The sequence below is a fragment of the Pezoporus occidentalis genome, unplaced genomic scaffold, assembly GCF_034315485.1.
Source record: "Pezoporus occidentalis ecotype Australia unplaced genomic scaffold, CSIRO_AGI_Poc_V1 ctg88, whole genome shotgun sequence".
NCBI lineage: Eukaryota > Metazoa > Chordata > Aves > Psittaciformes > Psittacidae > Pezoporus > Pezoporus occidentalis.
The window spans coordinates 2168207-2187495 of record NW_026916242.1 but is presented as its reverse complement, the minus strand read 5'-3'; the positions used below and the strand labels follow the sequence as shown (position 1 = coordinate 2187495).

The following is a 19289-nucleotide window of genomic DNA, read 5'->3' as shown; positions in this document are numbered from 1 at the left end:
CTGCCTGAGTATAATTACTTGGGGTTTTAGTAAATGAAAACCTCTTTTATTGATAAACAATAGCAAAGAATGACAGTGATAAGCATATTAGTTAAAAGGTTGCAGTTAACATTAAGTGATACCAATTTATCTATTTTTTTAACTCACGGAGTACCCTTTTCAAGAAAAAGCCATTGTTTTGACAAACCTTTGGATTTCTTTTCTTTTTAAAAAAGCCTTCTCATGATAATAGCTATTATTTAGCTCCCCTCATTTGCTTGTTTAGAGTTCTCCTATTTAAATTAGCTGTCTTGATGCAGACCTCACCCACCAGAGAAGCTCCTGAGCTTCTGCAGCTGTATATATTCTGCTCTGTTACAAAGTGTGTTAGCTAACAAAAAGTAGTTTCCAACATCCAATTTGTTTGTGAAGTTCCCAGATTACAGTATGGACCCCTTCACTGTTCACAAAGAAAGGCTTCTTCAGCAAGTGTAAGGAGGCAGCACTAGCACAAAAAAAGTGTTTTGGAGCAGTGCTCATCAGCATGTAGTGCAACTTGATTACTCTGAAATGATGACCACCAAGCTCAACAGTATCTATTGTTAACTGGGAAATGAATGAAATAGTACAACTGCTCTTGCCTGATGAAGGGATGCCTCTTACAAAAATTCTGTCTCCAGGAAGTTACTCATTGATGTACTTGATTTGTTCAGGTCAGTTTTATAGAAACTTTTTTGATGGTACCTCTAACCAGTTAAAATAGCCTTCTCCTTTGTTTTGTTTCCAGTCTGTATGAGGTTCAAATGTACACTAATTAAAGCAAAATAGCAACAACCTGATAACAGTCAGGCAGCATAAAAGATTGGCCATCTGCCTTTCCTATCAGTCTGACAGTTTTCCTTTGAAACTAGAGATAAAACTGCCACTGATTTGAGAGATGGATTGTACACAAATGAGATAGGTAAACCCACAAAGCTACTAATATCTAGTGTCTTTTTCTTATCTCAACACTATATGTTTTTAGGAACTCTGGCTTCTAAGTCAATAGAGACAAAGGCCTTATAGGTTTGGAATCTTTTCTTAAAAAAAAAATTATCTCAACTCTACATATATATGTAGAATACAATTAGTTATGCTAAAAATATGTTTCTAATAACCACTTTCAATCCTTTTTGTTAGAATGCTTATATAGTTAGCTTGTGGTATGAAGATTATAAGATTAGAGCTGTATGTCTTTGCGAGAACTTCCCGTGGGGTTCCCTAAGCTGACTTACAAATTTTGCAGTCTTCCATGCCATTCCGTGAGGGTGTCTGTTTGTCTGTGACGCACCTTCTTTATAATCAGCCTCACTTTGCAGAGTAGGAAGAGCACTGATCACACCAGGGGTCAATCCTACAAAAGACATAAATAAGCACTCAAGGCAAAATTGCCAGCATACTTTTCTTTCTCTCAGTGTGAAACACAATGGGGAAAAATTAATAAAATTATCACCAAGCCATGGGGCCAACTCAACCTTTTCAAGACTAAGTATTACTTTAGAAAATATAGTCATTCCTACAGATAAGAAAACTTGTAGTAAGCAAGATCCAGGAAAAATCATTCCTGTTGGCTGATGTTCTCTGGCTCTTTTTTATAAATTGGTATTTTGAGCTTATAAAAAGCCAGCATTGCAAGTACATTTTTGATAAACCAATTCTAGTGGTTCATTTGGAGCCCTTTGAAATGTAAAATCCTTGAAAGAAACTTCTCTAAATTTGCCTTGTCCTTCTGGTAAATATCCCCTGAACAACATTATGGTATTTTTCCTTGAGCCTTTGGAGATACATATTTAGTGTTGAGATGTTGTGCAACATCAGTATGAGTATACCAATTTATTTTCTGATTTTTTTTTTTTTTAATAGTCTAGTAACAAACTGCCAATTCAGCTTTTCTGGCTGAAGAACTTCTATATTCATTTTGCTCCATAGTATTCAGTTTATATATTAAAAAGTGAGGTAGTAGACACTGCATGGATTCTTCAGATGTACCCAACAGTAATTATACTGATTACACTAAATTCTGTGCAAATTCTCTCAAGAAGTGTCAAGAGGGAGGCAAAGGCTCTGGAGAATACAAATGGGCTGCAGCTGCTAATCTGAATAAGAGTGTAATCCACTAGGAAAGGTAAAATGATGACACTGGCCAAAGATTAAATATAACATTTTAAAATAAAAATATTTAACTGTTTTTTATAATTGTATACCACCTATCTACATGATGTGGCAGACAAAGTATATTGGTGCTTTTTGTTTTCATGGGAGGAATAAAAGCAATCCCTTTCTCATAACTGGGGTGAAGAAAATAATCTTTTTCTATTGATAAGTTATCCAGCATGAACTTGCAAAAGAGAGGACACACACTAGGGCTGAAACAAAGGTGGAAAAGCTTGAAGCATTGTTCTCTGGTTTTTCCTCTCCACAACTCCAGTGAAAACAGAGGAATAGAAAAATATTTCCAATTCAGAAAATGTTTAAAGCCATACCTAACTAATTTACTGTGTTGGTGCCTGTAAAATATAACCCCCATTTTCAAGAAGGGGAAAATGGATGACCCAGGGAATTAGAGACCAGTCAGTCTCACCTCTGTGCCTGGCAAAATCTTGGAGCAGGTTCTCCTGGAAGGCATGCTAAGGCACATGAAAATCAACAAAGTGCTTGGTGACAGCCAGCATGGCTTCACTAAGGGGAAATCCTGCCTGACCAATTTGGTGGCCTTCTATGATGGGGCTACAGGACTGATGGACAGGGGTAGAGCAGTTGATGTCATCTACCTGGACTTGTGCGAAGCATGTGACACTGTCCTGCATGACATCCTTATCTCTAAATTGGAGAGACATCAATTTGATGGATGGACCACTTGGTGGATAAAGAACTGGCTGGATGGCCACACACAAAGATATTGTGGTCAATGGCTCAATGTCTGGCTGGAGACCAGTAATGAGTGGTGTCCCTCAGGGATCGGTGTTGGGACCGGTCTTGTTCAACATCTTTGTTGCTGACATGGACAGTGGGATTGACTGCGCCCTCAGCAAGTTTGCCGATGAAACCAAGCTGTGTCCTCAACATAAATAGGACATGGAACTGTTGGAACAAGTCCAGAGAAGGGCCACGAGGATGATCAGGGGACTGGAGCACCTCCCGTGTGAGGATAGGCTGAGAAAGTTGGGGCTGTTCAGCTTGGAGAAAAGAAAGCTGTGTGGAGACCTCATAGCAGCCTTCCAGTGTCTGAAGGGGGCCTATAGGGATGCTGGGGAGGGACTCGTCATTAGGGACTGTAGTGATAGGACAAGGGGTAACGGGTTAAAACTTAAACAGGGGAAGTTTAGATTGGATATAAGGAGGAAATTCTTTCCTGTTAGGGTGGTGAGGCACTGGAATGGGTTGCCCAGGGAGGTTGTGAATGCTCCATCCCTGGTGGTGTTCAAGACCAGGTTGGACGAGGCCTTGGGTGATATGATTTAGCGTGAGGTGTCCCTGCCCATGGCAGGGAGGTTGGAACTTGATGATCTTAAGGTCCTTTCCAACCCTAACTATTCTATGATTCTATGATTCTATTCTCTATAAAAGAGGGAGGAGACAAGATGGTGTGCCAGCTTCCTTTTGCAGAGTTATGACTGTATTTACAAGATACAGTAAGTTATGTTACTACAGACCATAAGCAGTGCTAGTGTTACCCCAGCAGGGAGTGTGGTCCATCATGTTGTTAGTTCAGTTTTCTAGTACCTTTTCTGCTTAACTGATTTAAGTGAAATAGTATGTGACCTATGATCTTGAGAACCTTGACACTATCAGTCAATATAGCTATGGGAATCTTTAATAATTATCTAGAGCTTTAAAGATATATCATACAATTATGATGTATCTCATTTAATCTCAGAAATCTTAATGTATCTCATTTCATCTAAAATATAAATGTGACTTACATCTTGCTTCCAATTCACTTAAAATGAGAAATAACCTTACTTTTGAAGTGTCATTGCAAAATAAAAAATTGATGCTTTGGTTTGAAAAATGTCAGAATAATACATTTGATTTGGTGAAATAAAAATTCTAATTTGATGAATTCAGCAATAGTTTCAGTCAACCCATGTGTACATTATTGGTGGGAAAAAAAAAATATTCTGCCCAGCTCTCCCTGCACAGCTGTGGAATAAGTATGGCAAAATTTATAAGGAGGATGTTTAAAACTGTGTAATAAGCCAATAAAAATCTATTGCCAGCAAATTACCTGTCCTCTACTCCTAGGCAAATAATAATTTACATCTATGTGGCATCATTAAACCAAATAGGTTTGGCTTCATTCACGTGTGAACACAGTGTTACCAGATGACTAACAGCTGACATTGTGACAGTGATGTTAAAAGCTTTGAAGAAAAGGCTGAGATGTCATGAGGTGAATGTTCTGCTGGGCACAATATAATTACCTTGGCAGCTGTCTGAAGATGATTGGTGCATAAGTGAGTTTAGTTCTGCCACTAGTTTCTGGAATTCTTGGAACTGTAGTTTGATAAGACAGTAACTCCTAGGCTGCCAGGGCTGGAGCACAGCTTGCAGCTGTGACATGGGACATACTGACCTCTCAGAAGCTCACACTGGCAACAGAAATTCCCTGTAAACAGTGTGACAGGTCAGCATTGTAATAGCTGACTTTTTATGCCAGATTAGCTCTCATTGCATAGAGGATCAGGAATTGTCTGTCCCCCTCACAGCTGACATAAAGCTAGCAGAGACTCCAGATTGCAGTGTTCTTTGTTGAGTCAGGCACAATAATGCTGTTTGTCAGTGCCCAGGTTTTACTGAGCATGGAAACAAGGCCTGACTACTTGAAGTCTGTAGTTCTCCAGAGCATCTCTGGATGCTGCAGCTCTGCACTGGTCAATAACCTGAACAGTAAATTTTGACCACCTAATGGTTTGAAAAGTCCCTTTGCCAAGTAAATTATAATGGGACTCTATAACCCAAATCTAGCCACGTGAATAGTCTTGAAATAGATGATTCTGAAATGCAATGCAGCATATCTAGCTTGAGATAAAACCAGCACTTTTTCCAGCCACCTGTCTATGCTAAGAGTTGTACAAACCTCATTAAAAGTTTTCTTTCAGGATAATTTAGTTAAATTGGTGCAGAAGCTTATGACTACTCTTACTGTATTTTGAATAGGGCCTAGTTCAGTTTAGCGTAAGTTTGGGCACTTAAGCAACATCATAAAGTGAACTATGACTGTATCATAATGAGGATGTACACTTTGGCACTCTTTCTTTACATCTAGAGCAGAAAGCCCAACCAAAATGAACAATGGAGATGAAGCATGGAGACATACAGTGACTCAGGCAATCCTTGCTTCCTCCTCTCCTTCTGACCAGTCCTCATACAGCAGCTCTGCTTTGGATCTTGACCTTAATTGGAGCCCAGCACAAACCCTTCTAAGGCTTGTAAACTTCTCTTTCAGCTAGAACCACTTGTCCACACATCTTTTCATGACAGCCAAACCAATTATCATTGCTTGTCTTCCCAAGTGACATATCTTGCTTGTCTGCCAAAAATTTGGAAGGCTGTGAAGTGATATAACCTTGGGACACCTACTGTATTGATGTATTTAAAGCACTGCTACAGAGAGTTCTGCTAGTGATCTGAATTCAGAGTACATTGTCTGGTAATTGGGTGAAGCTAGACTGATCTCTTCAGATTAATACCACCCCATGCAAGAGTCAGGACTGATTTGACTGCCCCAGCATAGCTTTTGTAATTAAGATTGCTGCTCTGTACAATTTTATTTCTTAGGTGAAATTATTAGAGAAGTTTACAAAGCCAGCAGCATAAGAAACTGGAATTCCCCACAGCTTCTGGAACCAGCAGGTGGGAAGACATGCTAGAATAATGACAGCTCACTTCCGTGCTTGCACAGTTGCCTCCCCTATGCTCATGGTCCTCCACCCTCCCCAAGAAGGCACAGAACAGTCATGCTACACCTGTGCAGTTCTCAACCCTTCTGCTACGCACATCATTAGTAGCCTAATGAAATGGACCTATGGAAATGGGACTGGCACAGCTGCTTTTACATGGATCAGCCATAGCCATCTCTTCTGCTCAGGAACAACATGATTTAGATTTGGGTAATAAAAAGTCTCAGTGGATTGTGCTATTGGCATCTGTACTATGCGGTCCATTAAATTGACTGGCCCAGAGTGTGACTGCAGTTCCCTGTGTGTAAGCCTGGCAGTACTCCAGAATTACAACAGACTAAATAAGATAAAAAAAAAAAAAAAGGCTGTTTCTTTTTTTCAATTTTGCAACAGTCTTTTAAAATCAAGAGGTTTTGCTGTAGCTTTTCCTGTTTTGGTGGACTAACTCCTTTAGGTGGCCAACAGTGTGCCAAAGACATATTGGTACTAACAAATACACACTCCCAAACTGTGGTTTAGAGATGCAGTACATGCTTCTGTTGACTGCAGATGGATAAATAAACTGTGACAGGCAAATAAAAATACTGGGCTACTACCCACCATAAAGTAGTAAAGCTGCTTTCAAGACATGCTCCCAGTAGGAATGATCTCTGTCAATATCCTTCAAGGAAGCCTCCAAGATTTCGTTATGAGCTTGTAACTCGAGCAACATTTGCAGCATGAATGTTGTGCTTGAAAACTTCAAGTGGCATTTCTGTGCTACATAGCTGAGCTAAACAGCATGCTGCTTCTCCACGCAATTTTTGCAGTACCTGTTGAACATGGTCCTGATCAACTGATATCTTATGTGTACCACTACTTACAGCAACTCTCTTACTTTGGAGTAATGTCTAAATACTGCTCATTTTTATTTTTAAATTTCACTTTGTGTGTGTGTTTATACCTGTGTGGAAGCCTAAGAGAGCATAAACCACTGCCTATTTTAAGCAGTTTAATACTGATAGAGTACAAACATGTATTTATCAGAAAATTTTCTGAATTTTAATGTATGAAAACATATCTGCATTGAAAAGTGACAGTCACATATTTTTTTTCTGATCTGTAAGGAAGTACTAGTGGTTTCCTCATGTGGTATGAAAAGGCTACTACAATTTCATGTCCATGAGGAGAAGTGAGGCTGATGTGCATTCACTGGAATACATGAACTTCATTAGACTAAGAACAATAATTTTATTCCTAAACTGAAGGAAACTTTAGTGCCTGAGATCTAACCTGGTTTCTTGGTGCTAAACAAACAAGACATAAACAGTAAGTAAGTCCTTCGTTTTGGAGTGGCCACTCCACTCTGCTGGTTACTCAAGGACTTGGAACTAGTGATATGCAATCTGTCAGCTTTCTCTTTTTCTTTTTGGAGTAGAAACAGAAGTTCAGTAACTTTTTGGGAATTTGTATATACGTTTTTTGTTATTACTAACTCTTGTGTGTTACTAGAAGCGCCTAGGCTGGGATTTTGAGGACTCCCTTTTATCCTTTTTTTTTTTTTTTTTTTTTTTGCCAAGTTCTAGCACTATCTTAGAGTAAGTTGCTTCAGGTTGTAAGACCATATATGAAACCACAGCTATAAAAGTTCTGTTGGTCTCCCTTTTGTGATATAACAGTTTAGGGGGGCACACAAAAAAATTCTGATAGTATCTCCCTCCAAAGCTCAAGATTCGGGCATCCTCATTCCATAGTCCTGTCTTGGTTACATCTACATAATTGCTGCTACAATCTGAATTCAATTAAAAGCTCTTAATTGGTCATCCTCCCAAATGTTTCAGAAATGTCATTCATTTTCAGAGATGCCTAGAGATCTGTTGCCTAACATAATTTTAGTCTGACACATAAGTAAATTACACTAATTGTTCAGCAGGAATTATGCATCATCAGGTTATTACTGTTGCTAGGTTCATTTTCCGAAGATCTGTCCCTTTCCTGTATCTGTACTTAAGCAGTGCCAAGCACCAGCACCTGTGAGCCTCAGTGCTGACTGGGAAAGAGCTACGTCACTGAATTGGAAATGGACATAAATATTGAATGTACTTCTGAACTGATTGGAATATTGAAATACCCTGTGAAAAGACAGGTCACCTTCAGGTACAGAATAATGATACCAATTTTCTGATTAATATTAGCTTTGCCTTAAACACAACTATCATTAATGAAGCAAATAGCCATCTGTGTATTGTCAGCTATTAAAATGATATCTAAAGAGCAGTTCATCAATAGATTTCAAAGCTTATGCTTCTGAGTTCACTTTGAGAACACACACTCGTATCTCCCATTTAAGACAGGCTTAAGACAGTTCAGAAAATTGAGTGATCTGGATGATTTGGGAATTGTAACTGAAGAGAGGCATATGTGTATGTGCAGAAGCTAGTTCAGGTGTTTGTGAGAGTGCTGGGAAATGAGCTCCCAGGTGGAGTTCTAGGGGGATTCTAGGTCAGTTGTGAGAACAAGGCAGGGAGATTGGAAGGAGGAAGGTGAATTTTGGTGAGTTAAGTTTTTGGCACAGGCTAAAAGAGGTCTTGCTGATTTGAGCAAAGATATGTTTTCTTCTGCTCAGAAAACCATTACTTGTACGTGAAGAAGGCTGCATTAGAGGCGTGCAACCCCCATGGTCAGTTTTCCCTCTGAAATGAAATCACAGAAAAGTCCTGAGGTTCTGACAGATAGCTCGTGTCAGAGACCCATAGTAGGATCCTGAGATGATCATGCATAGGCTTGTAACCAGTGGGGAGCTGAGGGCTCAGATCAGCACAGGCAGTGAGCTCCATGCTAACTGCAGTAAAGGAAGACGCAGGCAAATCTTGTAGTGGTGCTAGAGCCCATGCTTTTTTTTTTTTTCAGGTGATTTTGAAGGACTAGGTGCTCTATGGAGCAGCCTTCAGGTACCAGCTCTCTTCTCTCTCCCTAAGCAACCACAAGAAATGAATCAGAGTATCTACAGACACTTAGGATGTTGGCTCAGCAATAAAACAGAAATGTGGTTTTCTCACATGGCTCCTCAACCATCCTGCCAAAGCATTTCCTGAAACTTCCCTGAAATGTCCTAGGTGGAAATTCTCTCTGCATACACAAACGGCTTGTTTTATTAAAACCAGTATAGCATTTTTCATCAGCACCAAGGTCATGTGTTTAACTTGATATGTTCTTCAGCACAGAAATGTCAGCACAGACATGAAGGGCTGTGCAATTAATTTTTCAGGAAGGGCAATTAGAATCAGTGGGGGAGAAAGAGCAAGCTAGCAGAACACCAAAAGGCAGTGTGATAAAACACTCGAGTATGCCACATGCAGAAGTCAGTGTCTCTCAGTATTCAGTAGCCATCTGTAAAGTGTGATGATAGAGGGGAGAAAACTGAAGCCATCTAAAATAAAGTGAGGCAGGGCAGACAAACCAGTAATGTCAGAGAAGCAGTACACCTACTACTTGAAGTCATTTTGTGTGTGCCCAGACCACCACACATATAGTGCAGTAGCTACAATTAAAACTAAACCTTGCTAGTCACCTTTGCTGTAAAGTCTAGTGAAGACAATTATGCTGTAAAGTCTAGTAGAGACAATTACAGTTTTCCTCTTGTCTCTAGGTGGGTTGGGCAGTGGGGTAAGGAACCGAAAGTAAAAGCCTAGGTAAAGACAAAAGGTTTTCTTTAGCTGGGAGTGCAAAGCCACGGTCCTAACCTCAGTTTTGTTGCTGGCGAGTGCAGTGTTCTCGCACACTTTTCCATGCCTCATTTAAGCCTGTTTGCTGTACGTGCATACAAAGTTCAGCCGGTGGGTGTTTCAGAGGGTCCTTTTACCCAGGACAGTTCCGCTGCCATCTAAACGCCTCAGCAGGAGCAAGCAGATAGCCGTGCTCCTCCTGGCAGGGGACCGGGCCGAGACATCCGATACCGGTTCGTGTTCCTGTGAGGAGGTCAGAAAAGGAGGGCTTTTTGTGGCTGCCATCTGCCTATTTAAATGAGGCAGCAGCCTTCCAGGCTCGCCGGGAGCCCGGCTGAGCGGCGGGAGAGCGGGCGGGCCGTCAGCGGCCAGGCGGGTGACAAGGAGCCGCCCCGCCGCCAGCTCTGTTGTACGCCGAGCCAGCGCTGAAGCGGAGCCTGCGTCCCGGCAGCAGCCTCGGCCGCGGTGAGTGCTCCCAGGACGGGGTCCCGGCTCGCTCGGGCCGCGTAATTTCTGGTTCAGGGTTTGGCCAGGTTTTTGGAAAGGGGAAGAGGGGCGGAGGAAAGCTGTGCCTGGCCGCTGCAGGAGTACGGCGGGCCCCGGAGCAGCCGTGGGGCGCGGGAGGGAGCCAATGGGGGACGGCGCGGCCGTGTGACAGGCGGGGCGGGGAGCGGCACAGCACGGGGCGCCGCTCGGCAGCATCATCCGCGGCTGTGGGGCTGACACACGCCTTCCTCTACCTTCCTCTCCCCCGGTAGCCGCTCGCACACGCCTCGCCGCGGGCGGAGCGGAGTGAGGGGCGCCGAGGCAGACAAAGCAAAGATGGCAGGGATCCTTGCCTGGTTCTGGAACGAGCGGTTCTGGTTGCCGCACAACGTCACCTGGGCGGACCTGCAGAGCACAGAGGAAGCCGCCTTCCCGCAGGCGGAGGACCTCTACCTCGCCTTCCCCCTGGCCTTCTGCATCTTCATGATACGGCTGCTCTTCGAAAGGTAACGCGAAAACATCCGCGCCACCCCGGGTTCGGCGGGGCCGGACGGGCCGCGGGGCTTGCTGCGGCTGTTCGCTGAGGGGCAGCCGGGGGGCTCTGGCTGCTCGCCATCCCCCTCCGGACGCCGCTTCTCTCACGGCCTTGCCGGGCGCTCACATTTTCCCTCCCGTCGCGGTCGGTCACGTAGCGGGCCCGATGCAAGAAGGTGGAGGGGCTCGGGAGGCAGCTGGCGCTCCCCTGCCGCTGCCGACAGCGCGGCCCGGCGCCAGCGCTAGGAGGCGAGGTCTCCCCGGGAATGGGCGCAGCCCGCCCTCCACCTGAGGCAGCCGCGATGCTGTGGTGCCGGGGGACAGGACCCTCTGGCACCTGTGCGGGCCGGGTTCTGCATGCCCGCGGCGGGGTCCTGTCAGCTCCGCTCAGGGAAGCCCCGCAAGAAGCGCTGTGGGGCCGGGCCGGGCGGGAAACTGTCCAGGCAGAAGTTTGCCCGTTCCTCCGCTGCGGGGTCGCTCACCAGAGAGTACCCAGAGGCGAGGCCCGGCTGCCCTCCCTCCGCGTGGCCGTGGGGCAGGACACGGCCTAGCGCCCGCCGGCGGGACGAGGCTGAGGGGAGGCGGCGGCCGTTAAACCTGGGCGTCAGGTAGGAATGGGAAGTTCGATGGCGGACAGCAGCCTGAAGGTAAGGCGCTGCTGTGCGGCCGAGCGGAGGGTTGCTTGGCCAGTTTGTGTGGCAGCCGTAAGAATGGCCCGTGCCATGTCTCGGAAATACTCCAAGTACTTGTCAGAATGTGCGAGCTCAGTGATGAAACGCTCCAGACGCTGTTCATCACTGAACCAAACTCGGCGTTGTTTGAGATGGCTGAATTCAAAGTACACAGTACACAGTTCACAGACGTCAATACTATATATTTAACCACAAGATGTCAAACTAGTTGCTGGTCATCAGGCGCTGTTTTCTGAGGGTGTTTCCCTGCGGGTGTTCAACAGAGGCCGCCTGTCACTGGAAGGCAGCTGAAACGAAGTTGGTTGGTCAGCTGCACCTGTTTCTGTGCTGCCTGACAAAGGTGGTGTTCCCTCCTTCTGGAGAGAACAGAAGAACGATTCCCTGTGCCAACACCTATGTGTTTTCAGTACTGTCTTCTTAGGCAATGCTACTAGAGTAGTCAAGGAAGATAAATGAAGACCAGTAGTTACCACATGCCAAAGAAAAGCCATAAAGATACTTTAAAAATGGTAAGATAGATGATCTGTCAGGTAGCATTCCACAACTCCTACGCATTCTCTCGTCCAGGTTAGAATATGGCACTTGAGATGTCAGAGTTTTAGAAACTTGGCTGTTTTCATAACTCAGTTGACAGGACCATATTTGTTTTGAAAAATAAGCTGTCCTGGGCTGCTGTTAACTTCTGTGTTGTTTTACAGACTTCCTGAAAAGGACAGCAAAACCTGTGGTCTGCCTGAAAAGCTGAGGTTATCAAAAGTTAATATAAATGCTTTCCAGGGTTAAATATAATGTAGTTACAATCTGAGTGCCAAGTATTATTTAGATGTCGGATCATTAGTGTGTTTTTTCTTTGCAGTCTGTACAATGTGTACTTTTGAGCACTCAAACTGGCTGCGTGATGTTGCAACTCTTGCTGTCTGAACTGCGATATGTATCACAGCAAGGCTTGTTTAGATGGAGGAACAGTTAGTCAGGGAGACCATTTCAGCCTAAACTTAGAATCATGTTTTTTTTTGTGCTAGTTCTGATGCAGCTATTAGTGTTACAGAAGCTACTCTGATTATTTGTCTGTATCCACTTCCTCTGGTTATTTTTCTAAATTCAATTAAAGTAATTCTTAATTTTGCATTATGGTATATTTTTAAGTGTTAAGTATACAGATGAGAAAATCTGTACATTTTCATAGGCTAACTTTGAAATTTAGATCTGGAAATGCATTCTGCTAGCCTGATAGCAGGTAAGAGACCTCCAAAGAGGTTTTATTAACAATTACTGAGGTATGTATTTTTTCCTTTTTAATTCGCAGTCAATTGGAAAACTCCACTGTGAGAGTAGGATCAGGCTGTTTTGTGTGGGATTAATCCACACGGCATAGTACAATTGTGATTTTTCATGTAGAGCATTTTATTAAAGCAAGCTGAGCAAAAGCGACTGGACCTGCTTCCACTGATCAAAGCAGGGGGATTGTCTTTGGCTTGAATGGGGGAAAGATCAAGCCTTATTATGCTCATTAGTAATTTATTTTGTCAGACCTCTGTGCTGTGTTTGTTGGGAGCCACAGAAATGCCTCATGCACATCATAATTAAAGGCTGTTTGCAGTTATTTCAATTGATAAAGCCGTACAAGATCTGGAAAGGAAAAGAGAGGAATGTCTATTAAACTGATAATTTTTCATTCTTCTGTGTATTAAAACAGCAACATTTTTTCCTTTCAAAACTCAAGTTGTGGAGGACTGATGTACATGCTACATCCTGGAACAAGCTTTAGCAGATGTGGAACAGTTCCCTGTTTTTGCAATGGTAGCAACTAAAGAAAAAATAATACCTTAAAAAAAGGTCTATTTTTATCCATGGTTGCACTGCAGTATTTATAACAGTGTGTTCTCTGTTTTGCTTTGTAAGATACCTAATACAGGTGCTCTTGTAATTCTTCATACCGGTGGCTTAGCAGCCACAAGGTGTTAAGACTCTGATTATGTATTTTCTATCCATGACTTTCAGACCCTTTCACAGCAACTAAATGCTAGGCTGCTGGAGCAGCATGGTTTTGCTTCCCTTGATACGAAGTTTGTCTGACTTTATGGATCTTCACAGTAGTAAGACATAATGCTTCAGGGGGAGCTGTGATTTGGACTTCTTGTGTCTTTGCTTACACAGTCATTGTATTCTGGATAATAAAGCTTGCCATGCTAAGGATTAAAAGTTTACTTCATTTATCTATATTTAGATTTTATATACATATCCATTAGTACATGTGCGAGTGCAATTGAAATGACAGAACTTGGAAATTTTGTTCTATGCGTATTCACCTGTTATCAACAGTTCATCCTACTGGGGTGTTCTTGGGTTTTGCTTTTTGTTACTGGTTTCATGAATCAACTAACCAAGTCAAGAAAAGAATCCAGACACTTCTCAAATTTTTCCTTTTTTTTTTTTTTTTTTTAATCCATTCAAATAAACTGCTTTTTTGTTGATTTCCTTGTCCTGCCATTCAAATAAACTGCTTTTTGTTGATTTCCTTGTCCTGCCATCCTTTGACCAGCACTCTTGAATGAAAGGAAAGAGTAGATTAGAACAATAAGTGTATGCTGAATTGCTTCAGCAATTGGATCTGATGATGAGTGCTCTTGAAATAAGCTTTGCTTTGAGGTATAATCTCATAACCATGAGATTTAGTGGATATATCTGCTGAGGGCATCACGGTTATGGATGAGGTGCCAAAATGCCTTAACAGCCTTTTCTCTTTTCCCTTCCTTCTCATTCATCTCTTTCTTTAAACACAAAGTATATTTTGGACAACTATGATAACTGAGGGCAAAGATACTGTTGCCTAGTAATTTGGAAGATGGCAGGAGTCAGCAATGCAGTCCTAATGTGGGGACATATTTCTTCATAGTATCCATCCACTTTGTGTGCCTTACTATTGCTTAAAGGAGTGTAAGGAATTAAGTATCCCCTCCTGTACTGTACAATGCCTTCAGCTATAAGGAGATAACCTAAGTGCTCAATAATACCAGTGTCTTGTCTCCCCAGATTCTTTCCATTTCTAGTGTGTGCAAGACAGGTTAAAGCTGAATTAAAACTGGTCTTAACTAATAGCAGGATGTAGTTTTGATTGACCTAAAAAGATAAAGAAACATCTACTATTCTGGGCAAAGATCACTTTTCTTGTTTCTTTTACGGGATCACATAGCTCTTCTCCCTCTGTGCTACCTCACCACTCAGAAGCAGCACCCTTTCCTGTCCTCTGAGAGCAGCAGCATGTGGTTATATGAAAACAATGTCTACTCAGCAGCCAGCATTCTTGTTGGACACAAAACAAGAGGGTAGCGCACATCTGCTTTAGAGACTTCTCTCAAGGGAGAAGTTGACTGAATCCTTCAGAAGTGCTAACTAAACAGATTTCTGATGTGGTCAATCTTCTGAGTCAAGGAGTCCAGTATTACTGCCTTCTTTACACTTGCCTCATCAACTAAAATTCCTCTTATCTCATATTTGCATTGCAGTTGCAGTATGCTTTATACCCCTCACCTTGTTTGGTCTCTGATCTAATGAGATCACTCCATAAATTGGCAAACTAGGCTTATAATGCCTCTCTGTTGTCCTCTGGCCTTAGTAGGGGCAAGCTTTCAAAGGTAGAGCTGATATTCCATAGTTGATGGAGTGGCTCATATGGTTAGGGATAGCTTGATTATATATAGGAACAGCCCTCCAGCTGCGCTGATTTAAACTGAGCCAGCCTCGTAATTTATTATCACTTAGATCAAGATCCTCTAGACACTGAGTGTATGAAAATTCACAGCTTTTGTATGACATTTTGCTTTTATAATGATAATTCAGCCTCAAAGGTAACCTCAGCTGACTCTCATTTAGTATTACACAGTAGAATTCCTAGTGGATCAGGGTGACAATACAATGACTCTGTGTGTGCACATTATATATATATTTTGCTAACTGTAGAAATTCATTCAGGTGACAATACATGAAAGCCTTGCAAGTGTTTCTGGTGTGTGGTGTGTGCATATAAGTTGGATTTTCATAATCCCCAAGACATACAGTATTAGTGCTTTCTTACAACAGCAAGGAGGCTAGACAGGATACAGAATTTGGAAGAGGATGTACAAACTTCATGCATTTCCAGCAGCCCAAAACCTCTTCTGGGGAGGCTGGGTGGGGCAGTGATGGTTATTTCTGTTAAAACCTGTTTGTAGGTTATAATATTTGTAGATTTCTTGCTTAGTTTACTTTGTGTTAGGCGAAATCTGATCATTCAAGTATAATTCACTTGTAAGTGGATGCAGATGTTTGCTAACTTTCTTGGTTTTTTTTTTTCTATTTTATATATATGTATATATATTTTATATACATATGTGTGTATATATATATATTTTTTCTTGGTAAGATGACCTGTAAGGTTGTTTTTAAACTGTAAACCAAATTCTTTTAAAAACTGAGCACTAGCAGTAAGTAGCTTTAAAATAATTTCATCTCCCACTGATTGTACTATCCATGTCTCTGTGTTTCTTTTCATTGGTTATTAATTTTCTGTCATTTATGTTTTCCTGTATGTAATCAGTTTTTGTTGCAGTATTTGAGATTCAGCCACTAACACAAGTAGATACCTCGCAGAGAAATTATTGTTCTTAGCTTTTGAGCCATTGTCTGTGTTGGCATGGAAGGAGCTCTGTTTTACTAGCTCTGACCAGTGCGGTGTATGCTCACCCACCTTGAATGTGTCTCTGTTGGCTGGTACACATCTCTGTTGTGCAGTGTAGTTGTGTGTTTAGATGCAAGCTAAGAGTGCTCCTTTAAAAGAAGGTGAAGTGGATAAAATGCATACTATTTAAATATCGTTTGTAAAGGACCATTTATAGATGCGCATAAGTGCCAATCTTAAAATTGGGAGTTACATTGGGAATGTGTTGAGCTCCAGTAGAGAGTGCAATTTAAACTGAATTCTAAAATATCCAGGTGATAGAAGTATGACAGCCAAACCAGAGCTCAGCTGAGGGAAAGGTTTCAGTGACAGGTCACTAGTGGGTACTGGAAGCCTACTAGAGCACAGCTGTTGTTAGTGGGCTTTCATCTGAGTGCAGGTTCCAGTTAGTTAGAAACTCCCATTTTGTTCCTGCTTGGATTCATGTAACTGAGCAGTTGTGTTCCAGTTGCCTGTGGCTCTTTCGGTTGTTCCTACTTCTGCCTCTGTCGCTGATTAACAGGCATTTGCTAAGAATTTATTTTTGGAAAAAGAAGAACTTCTGGTATTCTGCCTCCTTCTGCAGATGAGTGTCTTATTAGTTCATACAAAGTATTTAATATATTAGTATTTGGGGAAATCTGTTCCCTTGATTCTTTCTCTGTTGTCTGTCAACAGGGTAGAGAGGAAGGGAATGTCTGAGCTGAACAGTGCTTACGTGACCATATTTGTGTTTTGTTTGGGTTTTTTTTTTGCCTTTTTCCCCCAACAGTTGTTAAATATCCTATATCTACCTTAGTTTTGATGGTTAATTAGCATTTGGAGTTTGTGTGCTTGTCTCAAGGTGGTCTCAGAGTTTTGACAAGAAGGCTAAAATTACCACATAAAAGTATGTAGCTTTCATTCAGTTATGTAACCTTACATAATATTCAATAGCATGCTTAAGACTAGTTGTCACCTTCTGGATAGTCAGATGTGTATGGTTGTATCAACAGTTCCTTGGAGGTGTTCATCTAATACCTTGACTGCTGTGTGGTCTTCCACACCAGTGATTCCCCTCACTTATTGGGCAGTTACAGATTTTGGGGGTACAGCAGGGGTGGGCATCCAGGTCAAGGGAAAGGGAGGGAAATGTGTGGGTCTGTGGTCACTTGAAAGATGAGGAATCACTAGTGTCTTGCTTTGAGGTGAGCAAGGTTCTGAGAATTGGGTGGACTGAGATATTCTGTCCTCTCTAGGGAAGCCGTTGTGTAGCACATGGTCCTTACAGAAGACTAACACTGTACCATCTGGCATCCATCAGTTTCTCAGGAGGATGATACCTTTCTTGTTGTGAAGTAGTCAAATTGTGGTGGAGGTGGAAGAAATGGAGTATTTACCATAGCCAGTTATAATCTTAGAGATGGTTTTCATGCCTGTGAACCTGTAATAACACAAAGCTGTGAGTTCTGTACCAAAAGCAGAAAGTAAACTGTAATGTTTGTTTCTTTTTTCCAAGTAGTTAATGCCTCTTATAATTGTGAAGTCTCATGTAGCTCTTACTGATGTAGCATAATCAAATTTTAACTCTCAAGGTAATTGTATAATTCCTAAGAATGTCTAAGAGAAGTAAAGAAGGATAGCATCCAGTTAGCTATGTGGTGTATTTTATAATACGTGAGATACATATATATTTGTATATTGGCTATTAATCCAAGTTACCTTTTGCACAAGGAGGAGCATAATGCTAAGGTTCTCCAGGCTGCCTAGTATTAATGAAGTGTCTTTCAGGTTCACTAACCTGAACCTCATTTTAATACTATAAATGATGCACTTTAAAGTTTGGTCTGAAATGATGAAAAGCCTTCTTTGCACTCATAGTGCACACTAGGATGGTTAAAGCAACGTATCTAAATAATTTGCATTTTTTCTTAGTGTGAGTCCACTAAAGGCTTCCTTTTAATAGTATCTTCCTTGTCCCGCTTTCTCCTGTAGGGATGGGGAGAATAACCTGTAACATTATATTAAAAACAAACAAACAAACAAATCTAGCTGACGTAGTTACATTGATGGAAAAAAACAGAGGTTAGAGCCCAGAGGGTATTCAGTGACATAAAATCTTAGATTACTGAGGATGTTTGAGTATTTGTGCATGCAGTAGGATTTATCTATTCTTTGTAACAAACTAGTTGCTCTATTTTTAACAGTGATGGGAGTGGCTATGTGCCTGTTGACAAGCTTTTCTGCAGTTTTCCATTAGATTTTCTTGGAACTTCCTGCTGTTTACTACCTGTGGTTGTCCAAAGCATGCCACTGATGACATGATCAGGTTCAATTGGGTGTTTTTATTCCTCTTATGGGCATTATGCTGGGAAAAAACCTTTCAGAAAAAGAAAAGCAAGTGGTTAGACCACAAGCAGGAGTGTGTTTTGTATATACTGAAGCAATAATTGGGTTGTAATTGGGTGGTTGATACTTATCTGTCAACTTTTCCCACACACCTAGTGTGAGAGAATGAAGAGAACTGATAAGATAAGAGAATAGCCTGAAAATATAAACAGTTCCAGTGCCAAATGCTCCCCAGGATTACCCCATTTGTTGCACTAAATAACTTTGCAGTGATTGCATTAACATGATGATAACAAATTGAACTGCAAATGGAATCTTGGATGCGCTGGTCAACAGCAAGTTGAACTTGAGCCAGCAAAATACCAGCAGCATCAGAGTGTTGCCAGTAGGTGGATGGAAGGGATTATTCCACTCTATTCTGCACTGATGAGGCCATGTCTGGAGTGATGAGTCCAGCTTTGATCCCTCCTCTACAAGACATGAACATATTGGAGTAAGGATAGTGAATGGCTGCTAAGATGATTAAGGATTTGGAGCATCTGAGATGTGAGGAGAGGCTGAGAGCTGGAGTGGTTCAGTCTGGAGAAGAGAAAGCTCAGGGGGATCTCTACCATTGTGTACAAATACCTGATAGGTAAAAAAGGCAGAGACAGATTCTTCTTGGTAGTGTCCTGTGAAAGGACAAGAGGCAACAATCAATATGCAGGAAATTCTGTTTAAACATGAGAACAAACCTTTTCCTGGGATGGTGGTGAGACACTGCATGGGTTACCCAGAGATGTGGAGTCTCCAACTGTGGAAATACTCAAGAAACAACTGAGCATCTTCCTGCTCTAGTTGACTGTGCTGTGAGTAGAGGGCTGGACTTAGTGATCTCCTCTAGTGATTCTGTGAAATCATAAGCCTTAGTAAATGGCATACTTTCACA

General features: G+C 41.9%; 1 protein-coding gene across 7 annotated transcripts in view; it reads left to right on the top strand.

The window, feature by feature from the left end:
• The first annotated feature begins 10447 nt into the window (after nucleotides 1-10447).
• The window catches only part of CERS6 (ceramide synthase 6), a 123756-nt gene continuing 114914 nt past the window's right edge, over nucleotides 10448-19289 (top strand). For 2 of the 7 annotated variants that reach the window (XM_062604744.1, XM_062604742.1), the window contains exon 1: nucleotides 10448-10617. In XM_062604744.1, the coding sequence (XP_062460728.1) occupies nucleotides 10448-10617 (170 nt within the window). Of the gene's footprint in view, nucleotides 10618-10963; nucleotides 11254-12539; nucleotides 12575-19289 lie in introns of those variants that run through there. The other 5 variants (XM_062604741.1, XM_062604740.1, XM_062604747.1 and 2 more) reach the window with 4 other exon arrangements.